The 21,477-nt window shown below is 52.1% G+C and overlaps 1 protein-coding gene across 13 annotated transcripts in view; it reads left to right on the top strand.

The window, feature by feature from the left end:
- Positions 1–21,477, top strand: part of TBL1X (transducin beta like 1 X-linked) — a 220,212-nt gene that overhangs the window by 174,131 nt on the left and 24,604 nt on the right. For all 13 annotated transcript variants that reach the window (XM_088028886.1, XM_028115096.2, XM_028115097.2 and 10 more), the window contains one exon: positions 20,176–20,321. In XM_088028886.1, the coding sequence (XP_087885012.1) occupies positions 20,176–20,321 (146 nt within the window). The remainder of the gene's footprint in view (positions 1–20,175; positions 20,322–21,477) is intronic.

The raw sequence follows: 21,477 nt of genomic DNA, 5'->3' as shown, positions 1-21,477 counted from the left end.
TGTGTACGGTGTTTTCGTTGCTCTGGGGTAAGCATGTAGGCGTGGGATTGCTGGCTCGTGTGATAAGTGTGGGTTGAAGGTTATCAGAAGCCTCTGCATCCTTTTCAGTGTCACTGGGCAGCGCGGCACTTGAGAAACAGCAGTGGTTTTATAGACGCGGTTGGCGGCGCTGATTCGTGCCCGTAGCGCAGGGCCTAAATGGAAAGTAGGTAAAAGGACGTCAGCCCATCAGACAGATCTGCAGCATACCGATGACGCTTTATGCTTCCTCTTTGGGTTTAAAATTAGCCTTCTTGAACCTCTGCGGGGTCATGGTTTCCGCCAGTGACTTTCGCCCAGATCTGCTGAGTGAGGGAGCATCCATCCACAGATGCATGCAGTCTCCTCCCTAGGCAGTGCCACTGCAGACATAAAAATAAGACCGCTCTGCAGCGCGGGGAGACGACTGAGCTTCAGGACCGGCCGGACGTCCATCTGGGTGGGCTTCCGGGCGGAAAGCACGATTCCTACAGACTGGGCCCTACGTAGGGTGGCTACTAAAAGTCCGCACACTGCCTTGCTCGCACACCCACGGGTACTCAAGCGTCTCCCCACCTCGTGTTTTGGGACTGACAGCAGCAGCCCACTTAAAGAGGCACACCTTCATAAAACCGCTGCACGACGGTTGGTGGTTCTGCTAGCGAAAAAGAAAACACAAGTGAGAAATTGTTTTGTCAGGTTGCAGGTGTGTTACCCCGCAATGCAGCCCCGAGGGCTGTCGTTTCAAACATTTCAGGTACTAAAAGGAGCTTCCCGTTACAGGCGATGGTAAACATGGATTTATCCTATCTCACAAATCACCAGGATGATGAACTTCTTTCTTCATTGGGAAGGGTTTCAGGTATGATTGAAAACTCCTGATACACAGAACTTCCTTTCTGATTTGTTATGATTTGTCCTCGAGGGGCCGATTTATTATGCACATTTGTTGCTCCCATTAACATGACAATGCATACGTTATTCACAGGAGCACTGGCAATTTCCTGAAATGACACTCTACGTCTTAGACGGGTTCTGTTTTCCTGAAGAGCCGTATCTACACGTCTGTTGACCAGCTACATGGAATTAGGCATGTTTCCTTGGATTTACATAATGCACACATAGTTCTGTATTACGTATCGTCCTTGGATAGTTCTAGATTATGTATCATCCAAGGAGGATAGTGAAACGTGCTCAGCCTTTCAAGGTTTACAGCAGAACTTAGGTGCCGTTTCTCATTCGTTTCATGGAGCCAAGACAAATGGTAAAGATTTCCTGGCCAGGTGCCAAGCACCCTTTTCCGTGCCCTGTGATGCCCCAGTATGAATGAGGTCAGCATGGTTAGGACGTAAGAGCAGAGCGAGTGAGGCTTAGGCAGCATTTTGTCTCCACAGCATGCCCCAGCACAAAGGTAAAGGTGGTTCTGTTCTAAACACACAGTTTTTACTTTCTGGAAAGATTACGGTGCCCACTTGAAGTATTCCTGGACTCGATGTTCAGACCATCCCTCTGGGGTGCAGCGGTTCAGGTCCCTCAGATTGTACAGCTTGTCTGCCAGCTTCACCAGTTTAGCCCCGGGACTGCTGTGGAGTGCCTGCTCCACCTGCAACCGCTTTCTCTCCAGCTTGGGCAGAGTCTTGTCATCTGTTACTTCCTCCACCAGACGCCGCACCTGAGCGCCAGAGTGCAGCTCCACCTCATCCAATGTGGTGTCTGTGTCCTCCACTGTCATGGAGCAGGGCTGCCTGTAACACCACAGTGTCAGTGATTCCCGCCTCACGGGTCAGGATCCGAGCCATACCTGACGGGGCAAAGCAGGAAGTCAGACCTGAGGGAGCCCCAGGCTGCATGCTGCGGATTTTGCAGAGCCAGATGTGGCCTCTCACTAGCCAGATGGCCTTTACTCTCTTTGGGTGTCAGCTGTGCAGAGGAACACACAAAATCACGCATGTGTGCACAGCCGCTTCCTGGGGCCAGGTGAGGAAAGAAGCCTGTTTGGTTAAGACAGAGAGCTAGGCTGTGCTGGGTGAACGAGTCAAGGTCCCTGTAGGGGTGGGGACAGGTCTGAGGGGGTGGGTTTCCTCTTTTCTGGGGAGGCCACCCACAGCAGATGCCCAGCCCTTTCCTCAGAAACAGTACAAGGGCACAGAGGTCCCCTCAGAAACAATACCGGGTGACCTGGGACTTTTAAAACTGTACTTTCTATTCTGTTTTATTAAAGATTTTATTTATTTGAGAGAGAGAGCACTAGCAGGGGGAGTGGCAAAGGGAGAGGGAGAAGCAGACTCCCCACTGAGCAGGGAGCCCGATGTAGGACTCGATCCCAGGACCCTGAGACCACCACCTGAGCCAAAGGCAGACGCTTCAGTGACGAGCCACCAGGGTACCCCGAAAACGGCACTTTTTAAAGCCAGCCCGCCTGGATTCAAGTAGAGTCCCTGGGAATTGTAGTTCATCAGTGGAAGAAACCCTTCTCTAGGCCCTGCCTCCTGAGCGGGGAGCTGTCAGTTACTTCAGAAATGACCGGCCCCCTTCTGTTGGCCTCTTGATGCATTTTTTTTAGAACCTCTGCTTGGTTGGAGATAATGAGCAGTTCGTACGGAGTGTCACGTCTGTCCCCGCTCACCATCGCAGACTTGTGAGCTGTTGTAGCAGGAGGTATGTTGGAGAACGTCATGGACAGCGGTGCTCCCTTCCTGCAGAGATGAGCTTTGTCTTTAGGGCTGCAGTCGAATGTTCTTTCAGAAAATCACAGTGGAGACAACCCCAGTGTCCACGGGCAGATGAACAGATAGAGTGTGCCCCCCCCCCCCCAATGGACTGCCATGCAGCCTTACAAAAGGAGGGATGTTCTGACGCAGGCTGCAGCGTGGATGAACTTGGAGGGCCTGGTGTTGATGCCAGAAGCCAGACGCACCAGGACAGATACTGCACGAATCGGCTGTTGTGAGGCACCTGGAGTCGTCAGATTCATAGAGACGAGAAGTGGGACAGAGCTTATTGGGGGCGCAGAGGGTGGGACGGGGGCTTAGTGTTGGGTGGGGACAGAGTTTGAGTCGGGGAAGATGACAGAGTTCTGGAGAGGCATGGCAGGGATGTGTCCCCGGCAGCGTGTACGTACTTCATGTCACTGACCCGGAGCACTCAGAAAGGGCTGAGATGGTACGTTCTGTGTTCATGTGTTTTACCGGTAAGTCGCAGGGCTACAGGTTGGAAGTTTCACGTAGACGTTATTTCAGAGGTTGGGGTCTCAGAAGGAAGAGAAGAAAACACCTGACTTCCACGTTGACGTTACTACATTCAAGGGCTTTTTAATAGCGTTAGGGACAAGTCCTTGGCGCACACAGTGCCATTTGTAAGCTAAATTGCTGTCTGATAAAATCTAGTTATTTAAAAAAAAAAAAAAGAAATGGAAAAGAGCAGCTTCATTGGTAATGGCCGTATATTGGAAACTCCCCAAATGTGCCTCGGTGGGTGATCGGCTCTGCAGACTGTGGTTGCAGACCCTGGGCTCCCTGTCAGCAGGAAAAAGGAATGAACTCTGGATACGTGCCACAACCTGGATGAGTCACCAGAGTAATGTGCTGGCTAGCACAAGCCGGTATCAAAACACTGCATCCTGGATGCTCCCATCTGTTGAACTTAAGGTGATAAGACCGTAGGCATGGCTGCTAGGGTTGGGGTGGCTGTAACTACAGACGGGTAGTTTGGCGGGGAGTTGTTCTGTGCGCATGGAAGAGCGCTGTGTCTGGACTGGCGATGATCGTGGCATGTGGATACACAGGATAAAATTGTACGTGCAATTTTAATTTTTATAATTCCTAATTATAAAACATGAACCCAAAACACAGTTTTGCATTTCCAGTATCTGCAGTTTTGTGTGTGTGTGTGTGTGAGAGAGAGAGAGAGAGAGAGAGAGAAAGAGGGTGGTCAATAATACAAAGACAGTGAAGATGTTTTAATTAAAATTTGCAAGTCATCAGCCATACTGTGGGCCCAGGCTTTGATGGGGATGTTTTTTTGTATAATGGATTTGAGTAACGGCGATACTCATTTGAAAACGGATGGCCACAGAAACCTTGTGAGCCTTCTGGAAACAGAAGAATAATGAACAACCATCTGAAGGTGAGCAGCACTTGTCTCGTATAGAGCTCAAAGTGTTGCATCCTTGGGAATTCAGCGAACTCAGGTGGACGTTGTGTGCCGTGCCCACCTGTCTGGCTTTTCCTGGGGAATTATGAGAAGAAATTCTGCATTTGACTGGGGCTGTACACGCTGGGCAGGCGCTGCATTCGTACTGGGGATATAAAAGTCTGTGCAGGGCTTCTTCCCCACTCCTTTTCACATGAGTCTAAAATGTTTTTGCAGTGCCCCCTTACGGGGGCGCCTGGCTGGCTCCGTTGATGGAGTGTGGGACTTTTTTTTTTCTTTTTTTAAAGATTTTATTTATTTGACAGAGATACAGCGAGAGAGGGAACACAAGCAGGGGGAGTGGGAGAGAGAGAAGCAGGCTTCCCGCCGAGCAGGGAGCCCGATGCGGGGCTCGATCCCAGGACCCTGGGATCATGACCTGAGCCGAAGGCAGACGCTCAATGACTGAGCCACCCAGGCGCCCTGGAGCATGTGACTCTTGACCTTGGGGTTGTTGGTTCTTGAAAAAATAAAATGGAGAGGCAAGGAAAAAAAGACCCCCTTATGAACTTGAGCTGAAAGCATTCTATAACACGTATGTGGTCAGCCTAAGAGCGGTGGGCAGATTTGAGCGTCTTGATCCCTGGAGATACTTGGACCACACATCATGTGTCATGATTCAGGGGCTTTCAGCCCATTCGTTACGGCCAGGGTTCTCAACCTCAGCACTCTTGACACTCGGGACCAGCTCGTTCTTTATCCTCTGGGGCTGCCTGGTATTAGGATCTTGAGCAGCCCTGTGGTCTCCATCCGTTAAATGCCAGGAACCCTCCCTCTCCCTGCTGCTGTCACTGCCAAGGATGTCTCTGGACGTTGCCAGATATAGCCTGGAGGGTGAAGTCGCCCCTGATGGACAACCACTGATGTGTGTCCTGTAGTTCCAGGATGTTTTTCTTCCAACTGGTTTTTATTAGTAAATGGGGTTTTAATGGGATCCTGTTTCTTCACACTTTATCTTCTTGGGCTATATTTTGATTTCTTTTGCTGCAGAACTCAAATAGACTTTAACAATGAGCAAAATGCAGTCCTCATTTTTATTAAAGTTTTCCAGGGTATTTTTTCCCCTTGGGGAAGGCGGAAGTCTGCCAAAGCCTTCTCCAGCAGATAATAAAATAATTGGGAATAGCAGACTTTCCATCCGATTTAAAAAATAAAAAAAAAATTTTTTTTTTGGCTCCTGGTGAGGAGGTTAGATAACCAGGAAAAGGGCACTACTCTTAATATTAGTGAATAATTTGTGTCTACAAAAATGATAAAAGCCGTTTTGCCCACTGGAATCCCAGCAGCTGACAAATGACCTGGTCGGCTCTGCTGTGTTTCCTAGGACCACGGAATGCCTTCTTATGCAAGACACGTTTCCACAGATTCGGGAAATCATTTTAAAATGGTTCAGCTATCTTAATTTAAACAAAAGTTCAGGGCTTATTGTTCAGCTGAGTCTCTAAAAATACATTTTGACTGCAGTGGCTCTCTTACATTGCTAATGTGTGTCCCTGTTTAAAAAGAGGATCTTTATGGTGAAGGCAAGCATTTCTTTGAGATAATGGTCACCTTTGCTTTATGAAGTATTCGTTTCATCACATAATAGATAAGGAAGACCTGATTAACGTGTCCGTGTTACTGTCCGGTGAAAGGACCTTTGAAGTCCTGCGGAACAGTAACAAGACATGCCTTCCTATTACCCACGGCTGTGAGCAGCGCGTTTGTGATGGGGCGTCAGGGCTCCCCAACACCATCCTCAGACCCTACGATTTGCTCAGGGGAGTCACACGATTTAGTAATGGTTATGCTCATGTTTAATTACAGCAAAAAGATCTAGATTATAACGGACAGCACATTGACTTTTTTTTTTTAAAGCTTTTATTTATTTGAGAGAGAGAGACACAGCACGAGCAGGGGGAGGGGCAGTGGAAGAAGCAGACTCCCCACTGAGCAGGGAGCCCGACTCGAGGCTCGATCCTAGGATCCCAGGATCATGACCTGAGCCGAAGGCAGATGCTTAACTGAGCCACCCAGGCGCCCCCACATTGACTTATAAAGTTCAATGTAGTGTTATTACATATTTGAAAGTTGCTAAGGGAGTAAATTGTAAGTGTTGTGGCCACATCAGGTAAGTATAAGTCTGGGAGGTGATGGAGGTCTTAACTAACGTGATCGGGGTGATTTTTTTCACGATGTATATGGCTTTCAAATCATCACGTTCTAAAGCGGGAACGGACATGATGTCGTAGGGCACTCCTCTCTGCATAAAGCTGAGGGGGGAGAGAAGCGGATGAGCATCAGCACAGGAACTTGCGTGAGGCCCGGTCCAGGGGAAGCTAAGCACACGCGTACAGGTATGCCGTCCCCGTGGACTTACACGATGGCACTTGATTCTCCCAGCAGCATGTACAGGGACACATGTGAAGTGTTCCAACCACCGGAGCTTTGGTGTCTGGGGTTTTCATCGGGCGTCCGTCCTGTAGGCATGCAGCATCCGCTGAGCGGGGACAGAGGAGAACTCGGGGAGCTCTGTGGCTGCCACTCCCACAGTCCCAAAGTTTAAGTCTGCGTTGTGGCTGCATATCCATCATGCGTGCATTTGTGTGTATGTGGTACTTCAACTGAAAAACGGAGGGGCGGTTAAGTAGCTGGAGAAGGTGATACCCATGCCTTTCATCTAGAAAAGAATAAACCGTTGCCCCAGCTAGCTTCGTGGCATCAGTAATTGACAGTCCTCCACCAAAGCAGCATACCCACTGTTCCCTTTGCACAGCAGAGTCTATGGGGTGCGGTCCTCAGCCGACAGTCCTGTGCGTGTGAACTGTTTTCGTTATAAACTCTCCCGAAATGGTGCTAGTTGCAGACGAGCTCTTCTTCATTCAAAACGAGTCTATTTCTGTCCTAAACTGTTCTGGTTTGATGATAAAGCCCCTTAGAGCGACAACACGGAATGATGAAGTTGCTCTTTCCTGTGTCCCAGATGTTCTCAACCGTCTCGACTACCCTGGCTCCCAGGCGATTTCGTACAACCTTTCCTGAGTTGACTTCCGATTTGTATGTGTGTAAACGCCAAGATTCACAGTTTGCCGTTCTTGTGCTTGTTAATCTGTTACAGGGGATAAAAAGCAATTAAAATGAAAATTCTTTCATCATTTATAAGTTCCAGTTGTTTAAATATGTGTCTTGCTCGGTGTAGCCCAATAGTTTCCATTGCTGTGAACATCAAAACAACTTGAGGCTCTGTTGAAGATGCCTGTAAGGTGGAGCCTGTCGCTTCCTACTTTCAGAGCTGGCGATGACAAGAAGTCTGAGATGGTTCCAGTTTCCCCTTTTAGCCAAGATGCAGCAGCCCCTTGTCACGGTGCCTGTCCTCAAAGTTCAGGCACGATGACATTTAAGGCCGGCCTGCTCTGCAACTTAGATGTGACCTCACAGTGTCCAGCTTTCCTCTATTTTATTTCCTGCCAACTCCTTCCCTTTCCCGTTCTTCCTTCCAGACGGACGAGCAAGTCATCTGGACTATTGGACCCAACACTGCCCCTCCTGTCCCGTGTCACCGGATGTTGCTTTTTTTGTGCCCCCTCCGCCGTCCACTTCATACACGCCATGGTCCCCAAGGGGACGTCCCTTCCTTTCCCTCCCACATCTGTGTCTGAGGTCAGTGTGCTGCTTTCTCCCCAAGGCCCGGGGTTCACCTGTGCATCTCCCGTCGATGCTCCAGTCCAGGAGTCCACACCAGCCTTTCCACTGACAACCCCCCCGGCCTGGGGGTCCACCCCTGCCTCTCCACCGACCCCCAGTTTGGGGGCCCGCCCCAACCCCTCCTTTGCCTTGCAGACTGCTGTTTTGGGTGCACTGCTCCCAGGCATTCCTTAATATAATCCCACTTACTCCTACTGCCATTTCCTGACCACTGATCACCCCCGCCCTCCAAGGAGCAACTTCTCCTGTTCCATCACCTTCCAGAGTATCTTTCCTACTGCCCCCATCTTGCGTTCTTATCTATTACTCCGCCAGCCAGGCATTGCTCCTGTCTTGCCAGTGTTGCTTCTGTTCTGTTGTCACGACCTTGTTGGAGTCCCAGAGCTAACATTTATTGAGCACTTATCACGTGCCACACACGAGTCTCAGTACTTGGTGAATAAAGCTGTTACCCCCTCGGAAGCAGGTGCAACCATGTTTGCATGTCCAGGTGGGAAAGCCCGGGTGCTGAGCAGGCAGTGACGTGCCCACGCCACATCGCTGGATAGTGCTAGAGCTAGGATCCGGAGCAGGCCATCTGACTCCAGAATCTTCCTCTCTTAAATGATTTTTCCTGGTTCTGTTACTGTGGTGAAATCGTCGATTCACTTTCTGACATTAAACCCTGCGTTCCTGGAATGGACCCCCACTTGGCTCATTTTGTCCTTATTTATATGTTTCTGAATTTGGTCTGTTAATACCGTGTCTGGTGTATTCACGTTTATCTTACTGGGAGAAACTGGGGTGTCCTGTTTTGTTTTGAACGTCCTTGTTAGGTGTGGGTATTGGGCTCTGCTGTCCTCATAAAAGAAGTTGAGGATTCCAAAATTGCTTTCCTCAGGACCTATTGGCTCCATCCCCTAGTCCGGGTCTCTGCCCTAGAGCAGGGTGGAGACAACTTTCTGTAGTGTTTAGGTACTTGAGTGTCTGTCACAGCTCTTCATGTCATCTTTAAAGCACAGAAGCAATCATGACACGTGATTTAGTTTGCAGGCCTCCGTGCAAGGTCCTTAACAGAATGCGGGCGTTCCTCTCCGCCCTCCCCCGTGTCCCTTACCTGCAACCCAGTGTGTGTGTGGTGAGTGCTCTTTATTTCCGTTTCCCTTTGCAAACTTCTGTGGCTCTCCTGGGTCTCCGTGCGTATTTCCCAGCCTCAACAGTTTGTGTCCCATCTACAGCATGTTGCCACATTTTATTAATATTTCTTAATTTTTTCCTTAAGTTGAAACAGTTCCGGAGATGTGCCAGTCTGTTAGCTGCATATGCATGACACATATTAAAATAAATAACTTAGATTTTAAGGTGTTTGCTCCTGTGCTACCTAAACTTAATTGGGGTACCGTCTGAGGTTTGGGTGCCATCAGGGAGGCCTCGATGTCCTGGAATAGAACAGCCATCACGATATTCACCTCCGCGGGAGTCTCATGAGGGCGTGTACTTTGCCTGGTGGCACTGCCCTAGGTGCTAGGGGGCAAAGGACAGAGGAGAGGGTCACCTGTCAGAGGCTGATGAATGTAACCTTGGAAGTGTGTGCAAAGGGAGTGCAGCACCCCCGGAACAGGGCACAGAGAGGAGGCGATGTTTGAGCTAGAATTTTGCAAGCAAGGCAAGGGGGAGAGCATTTCAAGCAAAATCATGAAGCTGGGTTGAGGAGGGCCCTGAGGCTCGGCAAGGGGTTCAGGGAGAAGGAGCCAGCTTGCTGACAGGGACGAAGGACACGGAATGGGAGGAACGACAAGAAAATACCGGGCAGTTGGGTTGGCCACAGGTTAAGGGTGGGCGGAAACGCTCGAGCCCCATGCATGTGGAAGCCGTTGATTCCGTTCTGAAAGTAAATCGGAAGCTAGTGTGAGTAAAGGATGAGTGCACGCGGTCTGCCAAAATGGTGGCTATCGAGACCACGTAACAACCAGCGGACATGCCTCTGTTGTGTTAGGTAAAGAAGCAGGGAAACAGAATTGTATGGGAGTAAGAATTCTCATAAAACCCCATTTGCACAGAGGAAGGGGCCAGAAGACATTCTCCCGCGTGCGAACAGCAGTTTTAGCAGGTGCAGAATCATGTGACTTATTTCCTCTCTCTTCTAAATTGCTTTCTCTGTTTTCCCCAAACTCGTAAGTTAATTTTTAATTTTTTTAAATTTTTTTTAAAGATTTTATGTATTTTTCAACAGAGAGAGACAGCGAGAGAGGGAACACAAGCAGGGGGAGTGGGAGAGGGAGAAGCAGGCTTCCCGCTGAGCGGGGAACCCAATGCGGGACTCGATCCCAGGACCCTGGGATCGTGACCTGAGCTGAAGGCAGACGTTTAACAACTGAGCCACCCAGGCGCTAACGGTGTTCTCAATTATGAACCTCTGGCGTGGCCTCCGTGCTCCTCGTATTTGCTGATTTCCGAACCTCAAATCGCGAGGGTTCAGACTGCCGGGGGCGGGGGGGGGGGGGCTCTGGTGCCAGCAGGTGGCGCCTTTGCTTGCATTTCCTCGTGTCCTTCTGGAAGCTGGAGCGCAGGCGGCTCCTCGCACGTCCCCCCACGGGGCTCTGGGAACCCGGCAGGGACAGCAGCCTCCCTCGCCAGGCCGCTTCTCCCCGAGCCAGTTGTTGGCCGGGGAGGAAGTAGCAACCTTAGTTTATAACCTGACTAATGCTTTCCCCTCCTGGATGTTTCCCATGTTGAGAGGATATTAAAATCTTGGCAGTGCGCACGGGCTGCAATAGAGGCCTGCGCTGTACTCAGCCACCACCCTTGGGGTCCAGGCCAGATGTTATAAGCGAAACCCTATTTTAATGAGGTCCTTCTGGTATTTCTTTTGGGCGCCATCCAAGACCGTTCCATTTTACACCAAATTCCGTATTATGGCAGGTCATCTAGAACAGGTCTGCAGCCCATAAAAACGTTCTCGCTGCACTGCGCTTTCTGTGCCCGAGTGTCAGAATTAGGAGAGAAAGTGACGGCTGGGTCTTGAGGATTTTTTTTTTTTTTTTGGACAAAGAATCATAAAGCTGATACGCACACATGCAGTGATTGAGACTGTAAAATCAAAAAGGATTCTCAACATAGTTTTATGCTTTTTACCATGGGTAGAAGTCAAGTTTCCGTATGATAAGAACGGCGCCTTGGGCAGAAAATGTAATCCTCTGGTGAGACTAATCCGTCACTTCCAAACAGAAGTGAACCCACAGCAAAGTAGCTTCCAAAGATGAGGGTATGCGTTTTGTGTTGACAGCTTCTAGCTCCGTCTCTGTGTGTGTGTTTCTCTGATTTATCGGACCCAGCTCCCACATCGTCGCCCTTGGCCTCCGTGCCGTCTTTATTTGGATCAGCACCCGCCCCGCCCCCACCCCTTCCAGTCACTCCTGTCCCCGCGAGGGCCAGACAGCCGCAGCTCTGGTGCGGAGACCTTGACGATCCTGCGTGAGGAGGGATGTTACAGGAATGTCGATATTCAAAGAAACCTAAGGAAGTGCTGCGTAATAAATGAGCAGCCCATGCAGCCTGGGAGATGGGAGCAGGGTGTTCACCGAGCCACAGGGCCCTGCCAACGGCCGGGGCTGTGCACCTCTCTCCCTCACAGGGTGGCTTCCGCCGGCACGCGAAAATCCTATTACCTCCCAACCACAGACTCTGCAGCTTGTGTTTTCACTTCCTGTCCAATGAGGGACATCCCCACCTAGCTGCTGCCCCTCCATTGTACTCATAAAAGCTAGTCCCACTTCCGTCCTCCGTCTCTCTGGCTTCCTGGTCCCTGCGTGTGGCCCTGTGTGGTGTGGCAGGGCTCCGTCCCTCGGGAATTTTAAGTGATCCGTTCTTCTTGCGGTGGCATGAACCCCTCCCTCTGTGTGGCTACTGAGTCACCTCTGTAAGTGAAAATCCTCTGGGTTTCATGGCGCACAGAGGTCATTTCTAACTTCTACATAGAGTTTTGGAATTGAAAGGGGCCTTGGAAATTGTTTAATTCCACCTGTCTGTTGTCGGAAAAGGAAGCCAGGGAAGCAAATAAGAACAGACCCAGGCCTTGGAGTGCCTGGTGAAGGGTGCTATCTTTATAAGCGAAGAGAAACCGCGCCCAATTCCTCCATCGCTGCGTCTGACTCTGTTTGTGGTCTCTCTTATCCCTAACACTGCTCTCTTTAGGGGAGTGTTGTTGAAAGATACACTTCATCTTAGTTTGCTTTGTGTCATACAGAAAGCATTCTGCGTCGGTTTTGCAACATAGATCTTGTTTGCAGCTTAGCTGGCTGAAAAATGTAATATAAATGGGTGTTACTGATAAAATGATCTTCTTCCTCTTTTTTGAAGGGGCGCCGTTTTGAATCATTTAGAAGTTTCTAAACCAATTTCCAGAGTGTCCTGTGTGTGGGTTAAGAGCGTGGACTCGGGGGGCGCCTGGGTGGATCACAGTTGGTTAAGCGACTGCCTTCAGCTCACGTCATGATCCCAGAGTCCTGGGATCGAGCCCTGCATTGGGCTCTCTGCTCAGCGGGAAGTCTGTTTCTCCCTCTCTCCCACTCCCCCTGCTTGTGCTCCCTCTCTCGCTGTCTCTCTCTGTCAAATAAAATCTTAAAAAAAAAATAAACATGGACTTAGGGGTCAGATGGCCACTTCCGAGCTCTGTGCCCTTGGGGGAATCACTTAACTGCTCTGTGACTCAATTTCCTCATCAGTAACATGGAGTTCATAAGACGAACTCATAGATTGTTGCCAGCCCTGAGCTAATTCATGAAAAGGGCTAATCCACATAATACACACTGAATATCATTACCTTTATTCTTATTCTCAAATATTGTAATCATTTTACAATTCAGGTATACGTACGGCCAAGAGTTGTCTTTGGTGCTTTTGTCAACTGTTGCTCGTATGGCAATTAGATTTGTTTAAAAACTGTTTTCCTTCTATACTGTCAGCCCTAAATCCTTCATTCTTGTCTTTTTCCTTCAAGTCTCTTACTCTGAAAATAGCGAGGACTCCGGTTTATTCTGTTGCTTACTGCCCCTTCTCTACATCAGCCTGAGCAGTTTTTCTCAGCCTTCCTTGAGTTTCCTTCACCTGCATCCATCTGCAGTCATAGCTGCTGCCCTGAGGTGGGTGCTCTGTGTGCCAGGAAGGGAATGCAGATGGGCTTCCTCCCTTCAGGAAGCTTCCGTCTCCTTGGAAGCTGGGAGATGCGGAAGAATGGAGAGTGCTGGGCGCTGCCAGAGCTCAGGAGAGACGTTGCCTCCCGGGAGGACAAGACGGGCCTCCGCAGAGCAAGGCCAACCGGCCGAAGCCATGACGACTGAGCGGGTGTCTGCAGTGGGGAACAGGGGCGTTCGGGAGCCGGCTTTCTCGCCCTCTGACTGTTGAAAGTCGGCCTGGCCCCCTCTTTGTCATGGGGCGCTGTGCTCTGCACTGTAGGATGCTGAGCATCCCTGGTCTCTCCCTGTTAGATGCCTGTAGCACCGCCCCCCCCCCAACGTACACACCCCTGTGACAACCAAAAGTGTCTGCAGACATTGCCTGCATCTGCCGGGGCGGGGGGGTGGGGGGAGGCGGATGGACAGAATCGCCCTCCCTTGACAACCATGAACCCCTATTCTAGACCAAGAGGCCAGAATAAGCAGAAGGACTCTCCAGGGAAGCGGGAAGCAGGTACGTGCTTTGAGCAGAAGCGCCCGGGGAGCCCCTGAGAGATGCCCCGGCTCACGGCTGGGTTCGAGGGGCTTCCAGGCCCAGGCTCAGGCGACAGGTCTTGCCTGGGCCTGCAGGCTCTTGATGGCTCTTGAGAAGGAAAACACCAGACTCTGCGTGCTGAATCAGGGCAGATACTGTGACGGTTTGGGTGACGTCCATAGCATCTGTAAATCTCGTATGCCGCTGCCTGACACGGGAAGCTTGCACTAAACGCCCACTGCCCTTGTTATCCGCGCGTCGTCAGGTGGAGTGCCTCTGGGCTCCTACAGCAAAATCCCACAGACGGAGTGGCTTAGAAACAGCACACATTTATTTCTCACGGTTCCAGGAAAACTTTATTTGCAAGTACAAGCAGTGGGCCGGACTTGGCCTTTGGGCCTCACTTTGCCTTCCCCTGATCTAGACAATTAGAATTTAACATGCCCATTGGCTTTGGGTGGCTGTCTATATTCCCAGCATGCAAGTTCATTAAATATTTCATAAAGATTCTGCTTTTATAGGTGCCTCAAATCGGTGCCCTTGGTATTCGGTTCGGCTGAAGACACAAAACCACCCTCACAGCTGCCATGAGTATTATACGTCTGCTTTTCTCTGCCAAATAAGCAGTATTTCTAAGGGCCAGAGAGCGATAATTTAGCAGGTTTTGCTGACGAGTGAGGCCAGCATTAACTGGGTGGAATGGTTCAACTGTACCACTAACTCATATGGTTTGTGAAGCCCTTTGTGGAAGAGGTGTGGTTTAGCGATGTGGTAACTGCAAGAAACAGAAAACATGTACTTGGTTTGTTTTAAATCTACTTTTATTGCCTAGTTGGGTGAGACCAATTCATGCACAGGCTCTTTTCCTCTCTTGTGAGGAAAACAGAAAGGACTTTTCCTCTTGAAGATCTCGCCATGCTTTATATAAAAGGTAGTGCTTATTTTAAACTTTCCCCAGTTGATCATGAGTACACCCTTTTTTCTCCTTGGAAATACTCTCACCTTATCTGGTTATCCCGTTACTGTGTGTTACCTGAATTCTGTGACCAAGTGCATATAGAGGGTGACAAGCATCCACCCATTGTGTTTGTAAGTCAAGCAGAAGTGTGAGTAGACTGTGGATAGTGTCCTTTGGGGGGTTTAGTTTTTCTAGGTTACTGGTTCTCAACCATGTCGGGGTCAATTAGGCAGTATCTGGAGACACGTTGGGTTGTCGTGACGGAGAGGAGGTGCCATGGTCATCCAGTAGGTAGAGACCAGAGGTGTTGCTCCACATTCTACAACACACAGGGCGGTGCTCCCCACAGCCAGGAAGGATCTGGCCCTGATGTCAAGTCATGCCACAGCTGAGAAATCCTGCTGTCGAGAGCTTTAGCTGGGCCACCTCTTACTAAGTAGGTGGCAAGCCTGCTGGCTTTAGCAGTGACTCCAGGCCGGCTGAGTGTCACACACCAGGGATGCTGACACGTTGCCCTCACACAGGTCTTTCATCCAGGTACCGCTAAGCTCTTTATTCTCCTTTTTAACAACTTCCACACCTGCTGTTGGACTAGTCCCTGAGTATTTCCATCTCCATCATTGACATAATGTGCTTTTTCCTACTGATGTCCCCTTGGGTGGAAGAAGAGAAGCACTGAAAGCTCAAGAGGTGTAAGGCAAGGAGTCTGACCACTCTGGCAGACTGCAAATGAATAGACTCCTTTGCCTAGTCCATTTGGGAGGAGTGGGGTGCTGGTGGTGGTGGAGGCTGGGCCAGCCCCAGAGGAGAAGCATCCTGCCCGGAGAGGCCTGTCTTCCAAGATGGCGCCCCAAGGAGAAGCATCCTGCCTGGAGGGGCCAGTCTTCCAAGATGGTGCCTTACACAACACACTGGCGCACGGCAGAGCTCCAGTAACCCGGGTGTAAGAGAAATTGCTGAAACAGGCCTTGCTCACATGGTCTGTGGACATGTCCCTGTTCCATGATGAATGAACATCAGGACTGCAAGGTATCCGAGTGATGGTTTCATCCAGTCTCCTCACTGAACAAACAAGGAAAGACAGAGAAGGAAGGTTTCTACTAGTTCAGGGTCTTCTCTAGATTCAAATATGTATGCAGGCCTGCTGGTCTCACATCTGGTTCTCGCATCAGCTCCTTTTGAGGTATGTTTTATCCCCACAACACAGAACAGGAAACAGAGGCCCAGCCAAATGAAGTGACCTGGCCCAGGCACTCAGTGGGGGGTCGAGGACGGACCCAGCGCTCCTGACTGTTCCTGACATTCTCTGCACCTGGCCCTCCTGCTTGCCTCAGTGAAATCAGGGTGGCTCGAAGTCAAGAAGAAAGTCTCCCAAACAAATGGATGAAAAAACCATTGATTTAGAGGCTATGCATAGATTCGCCCAGAGAAATGCAGCTCGTGTAAATTTATAAGCAAATAGGAGGACTGGTTTCAGTGGTGACATGGAACGTTATTACCACATGTGTTTATGAAGATATCTGGTTTCCAGTCATAATTTTCGCCCCCCCCCCCCCAGTAGAGGACACAAATGTTAATCACAGATGTTCAAGCTCATGGCGCTCCCGTGCACCTTCATCAGCTGAGTCATCATTTTTCTTCAGTGGGGGAGGTTCATTCAAGCGATTCCTCTCCCAGCTTCTTTTCAGTCTGAGACTCCCATGCCCTTGGTTCATCTCCGTCCCCTTCCTGCAGCAAGCCTCAACTGAAGGTTGTCCAAATGTCTCCAAAAGTGGGATCTAACTCGCAAAGCATTATGACGCACAGAGATCAGAAACTTAGGCAACCAGACCTTATACGTGACCTTTAAACACCGGATGCAAAAGAAAATCAAGGACGTAGTGGAACATTGGGTTAGAAGTGGGCTTGCAGCTTGCCCTTTGCACGTTGCCTATGCTGCATCCGTGGCTGTGGCTGATGGGAGCCGGCGAGTTCCGGCTGGGAAACGGAGTTGGCATCCAACCCAGGGAACTGAAGAATTCTGGTTCCTGTGCCTGTGGGTGTTCAGGGTCGGATGAAACGATGAATCTTGCGACCCCGTAGCTAGAGTTGAAATTCTTCCTCTGCCTCTCAGCACATGCATGAACCCTGGACCCGTCACCTAACTTCTCCAGTATTTACTGTCCTTGTGTGTAAGCCGTAACAGCACTGACTGAACAGCCACCTCGAAGATCATGGGCACCGAGTGCCCAGATTTGCTTAACCGCAGTCATGAGGTCAGGATGTGCTGTTGTGTGTGCCTTGAGTAGCACTATGGCCCGTATTTGAGAGGGTGAAGCAGGAAGGGATGGAGGAAGGACGTGTTCTGCTGGACCACATTTTGGGTCTCCCCCAGATTCTTCTGTTGGGATCCTAACCCCCCAGCCCCCGTGTGATAGTATTCGGAGGCAGGGCCTTTGGAAGGCGATTTGGTTGTGAGCATGGTACTGTCATGAATGGGATTCGTGTCCTTATGAAGGAGACCCCCACAGGGCTAGCTCGCCCCTTCTGTCGTGTGAGCATCAGAAATCGGCGCTCACCACACACCAAATCTGGGCCCTGGACCGTGCACTTCCCGGCCTCCAGAACTGTGAGAAATCAGTGTCTGTGAGTCCCCTGGGCTGCAGGGTTTAGGTACAGCTGCTGGCTGGACGCACGAGACGTAGAGCAGAGGCTTGACCTCTCCTCCCCGCTCATGTTGTGAGTCACCCGGAGGGACGCCTCCCCTGCAGGAGCCCGAGTCGGCCGGTGCCCGTGTTGGCTCTCATTGCCCGTGTCGGCGGTCAGAGCCCAAGTCGGCGGTCGGCGCCCGTGTCGGCTGTCGGCGCCCGTGTCGGCGGTCGGCGCCCGAGTCGGCTGTCGGCGGTCAGCACCCGTGTCGGCTGTCGGTGCCCGTGTCGGCTGTCGGCGCCCGTGTCGGCTGTCGGCGCCCGTGTCGGCGGTCGGCGCCCGAGTCGGCTGTCGGCGGTCGGCACCCGTGTCGGCTGTCGGCGCCCGTGTCGGCTGTCGGCGCCCGTGTCGGCTGTCGGCGCCCGTGTCGGCTGTTGGTGCCCGAGTCGGCTGGCTCCCGTGTTGGCTGTCGGCGCGGGGCTCCGCTGGTGGCTTCCGTGGACGGTTCTCAGTGGAGTCGCCTGGTGGGCTGAGAGTGGCATCCCGCTGCCTGGCTTCGGATGTCAGCCTGAGCACCCAGGGTGCTCGAGACCTGCCTGATAGAAGGGGACGTCGCAGTCAGGGTGGCAGAGGCCCAGGGTGGGGGAGGTCGTGGCAGCGAGGTCGTGGCAAGGGCGTGGGGCAGTGCTGGCCCCGAGCAGGCGCCGGGTAAGTAAGGGCTGCCTGTTATTTTTATGAGTCCTGCGGTGGGTGTGGCCCCGTGGTGGACTTTGGAAAGATACCAGGAAACAAGAAACGGCTATGGAAGTCAGTGTTCCACCCTGTTCGCCCCTGGGGAGGGGGCGGTCCACAGATGGAGGAGGAGGTGGGGGCCCCGAGAGTGGGGAGTGGGGTCAGCAGGCACGAAGAGTCCTGAGTAAGGAAGCCGCCATGCGCAGGTCCAGGGAAGAGTCACTGGGTAACACGGGGTGGTGGTTCCAGCTTGGCCCTAGGGGTAGGGGAAAAGGTCTGAGATGGAGGGCAAGGTCGAAGGCAGAGGGGAGGCGGGTGGAGAGGGCCTTGGCCTCTGACCCTCGGAGGCTGGAGATGGTGGGGGAGCCTCGGAGGCGGGCCTGTGCGGCGCTCGTAGGCATGTGCGGTTTGGGAAGGGACCTGCAGCCTGTTGTAAGTCACCGTGGCTGGCACAGGACTCAAAATAAATAAAGGACGTATTTTATATATTCCTTATAATCAGGCACTGGGGGATGAATGGGTGGGTTGAGGAGCAGCAGAAAGTCGATGGGGGAAAAGGAGAGGAAAATGTAAACCCAGAAAGCTCCTTTCACGGAGGAACATTCCCATCTGCTGAGCGCTGCGTTTATTGCATCGGCTGGTTGTATTTTGCTCTGGGGAAGGCAGAGAGCCGCGATGTGGAAATCTGCTGGAAGGCGGGGCCTGTGCCATGCCCCTGTGGGTCTGGCTTCTGAAGGTGGGGTGCTAGCAGCATGAGTGTGGGAGGCCGTGCACAGGCCAGTAGCGGGGACCCCCCCAGGGAGCCCTGTGCGGCCCACCAGCATGTAGGATGAGCCAGCGGTGACGGGCAGGTGCTCATGGAGGAGACCCCCAGGGAGCGGGATTTGAGGGATCCCCCCTTACAAATGAGGGGGGCTGGCAGAGCTGAAGGGGTAACCCCAAGACTGGTCAGAGCGGTCCAGCCTTGTGGGACGAGCAGATTCTCGCTGCACAATGGGCAGAACGTCCTGGCAGCTGGAGGGTTCACCCCAGAACTCCCGCTGCCTTCCCTTTTGCCTGATGAACGGCCAGTGTACACGGTAAGAGAGTTCAGAGCCCCACGGTGGGAGTGCCTTTGGCCCCACTCCACCTCCAGGCAGGGAGCCAAGCATAGGGGCCCCTGTTACTCGCAAGGCCTGCACTCCACAAGACTTCCCAGCTCCCGGGCACCCCTGGCCACCCCAGACCGAGCAAGGGGACGGTACCCCCAGCGGACTGGGCTGCCCCCTTGCAGGGAAGATCTGCAGCAGCCGGGAGCTCCGCCATAGGGTGCCCCCTTACTCTGCTTGAGGAAGCGGTGGCCACAGCAGGTTCCCGATCGCCTTCGGACCCCCCAGGGGTCCCCAGCACCTCTTACCCCCTGCCCTGTCCCGCCACCTCCCTTTCTGGAAGTAGGCATTGTTCTGTACACGCGGTAACCACCCTGACGAGTGCTGAGGGAGGGACGGGGAGGAGCCAGCATCCCATTGCCAAGGGAAAGTTACCGATTATTAGATAAATTGACTCAAGCCACCCCACTGGGTCCAGAATGGTCTCTACTACTTCGGATATTTGGCTGTGTGGTGCCTTCGCCCCCCGCCTGCCGTGAGCGCTCGGAGCCCGGCCTCCAGAAAGGCGCCCTGTGTGCACTGCGGCTGGGCCGGGGGACGCTCAAGAGACCAAAGCCGGGAGCTCTGAAACGAGTGACGGCAACACAGGGAGAAAGCCCAGAGTTGCACTTCTGCAACGGAAACATTTCCCCAGGGGGCACCTGGGGGGCTCAGGTGGTGAAGCGTCTGCGTGGCTCGGGTCATGATCCCGGGGTCCTGGGATCGAGCCCCACATCGGGCTCCCTGCTCGGCGAGGATGCCTGCTTCTCCCTCTGACACTCCCCTTGCTGTGCTTTCTCTCTCTTTCTCTGTCAAATAAATAAATATTTAAAAAAAAAGAAGAAACAATTATCCAGGGCAGATTATGCTCCGTTTTGCTGTCAATAACAACGAAACAGCCCCACCTCTAAAGCTGTTTCCGTCCCCTGCACGCAGGTCTGGGGCCGCTGCATCGCTTCTGTCTCCCTGCCCGTTGGTGCCGCTTCACCCCACACTGGAGCTGGCCAGCCCATGCCCCCCGCTCCCCGCCCCCCCCCCCCCGCCCGGCTATTCCCGAGCACCTGCAATCTGTACAGCCGCTGTCGGCTCTCCGTGGCTGGGCCTCATGAAAGCCTATGCCCCCCCCCGCCCCCCCGTCTCTTGCTGCAGGTTTTTCCCACTCGGCGTTCACGTTCGGCATCGAGAGCCACATCAGCCAGTCCAATATCAACGGGACGCTGGTGCCGCCGGCTGCTCTCATCTCTATCCTGCAGAAGGGACTGCAGTATGTGGAGGCCGAGATCAGCATCAACGAGGTACGTGCGCACCCGGGGCACGGGCCGGTGGCCTGGACTCCCCACCAGCGGAGCCCGGCAACCGTGGAACAGCTCGGAAACCAGTCACGGCCACGCCACCCGTGGCCCGTCTGCTGGATTCCTTCCACACTCCCTCGCTTGGAACGGACCTGCTCCTTACAAGCGTGTCTTATTCTGCGTTCTCTGTAGCTTTTAAAAACCTACAAAAGAAATACATCCTGTACTCGGCCACCTGTGTTCCTCCACCTGTTTCCGAAAACCCACATCTTTGAAAAACACCCGAATTTCTGCCTGTCCTGTGCACGTTCCTCCCTGAGTGGCCCTCTCCTCCTTCCTCCTCTCGGATTGGGTGCCTGGAGGCCATGTTCCACCAGCCCCTTGAGGCCCCGTCTGGTCTCTCTTTTCCACAAAACAGTTAAATGGGATAGGAGCGCGTGTACCAGAGGGCCCCCCCGCCCCAATCAGCTCTCAGATCCTGTGATGCTGCCACTCGATGTTTCCGTCCCCCGGTTTCCATGTTTTCGGTCTGTCGAGAAGCCCTCGTGGCGTCTCTTCCTCACTTCCAAGTTCTAGCATGTCTGGAGATGAATAAAAGGGCACCTCATTTGTGACTTCAGTTTGTGGTCACTGAACAGAGGGACAGCATGCTTCCAGAGTTTAAACTGGGAGGTGTTTTCGTTATTCTGGGCAGTTTCTACTTCCTGCCGAGTAGTTGTCCATTTGAGGCGTGACTCTATGAAGAAGGTGGTAGGGAAGCGTGCTGACCGCTTGGTCAACATTGGCCATGCCGTGGCCAGAACCCAACCGTGAAGGTGGCCAACGAGGTGACTGGCTACTTGCTTACACATTTTCCAGGGTTTCCTATTGTTTCCTTGCTTTCAAATACAATATTGTATGATAGTCAGAAGTCAGCTGGGGTCACGTGTCATTTCGATCGTGTCCAGCTGAAAGTCCTGACGTTCACTTCTTCCTAATTTCTGAAGTAATTGAAGTTCAGAATATGCAAAAACGTGTTTGCACATTCAGCAGCCACAACCCAGAAGCACTGACTTATTGTCTGACTCTGATATTTGGAACGATTTCTAAGAACTTCCTCCTGTGTTCAGTGTGTATGGGAATTTTTTCATTGCAGATAGAAGCCAGAGAATCAAACCTA

Source organism: Eumetopias jubatus, unplaced genomic scaffold, assembly GCF_037043125.1.
Source record: "Eumetopias jubatus isolate StellerSeaLion01/CBP00866 unplaced genomic scaffold, mEumJub1_p1.0 scaffold_11, whole genome shotgun sequence".
NCBI classification, from domain to species: Eukaryota; Metazoa; Chordata; class Mammalia; order Carnivora; family Otariidae; genus Eumetopias; species Eumetopias jubatus.
This window is presented reverse-complemented; position numbering and strand designations above follow the sequence as displayed.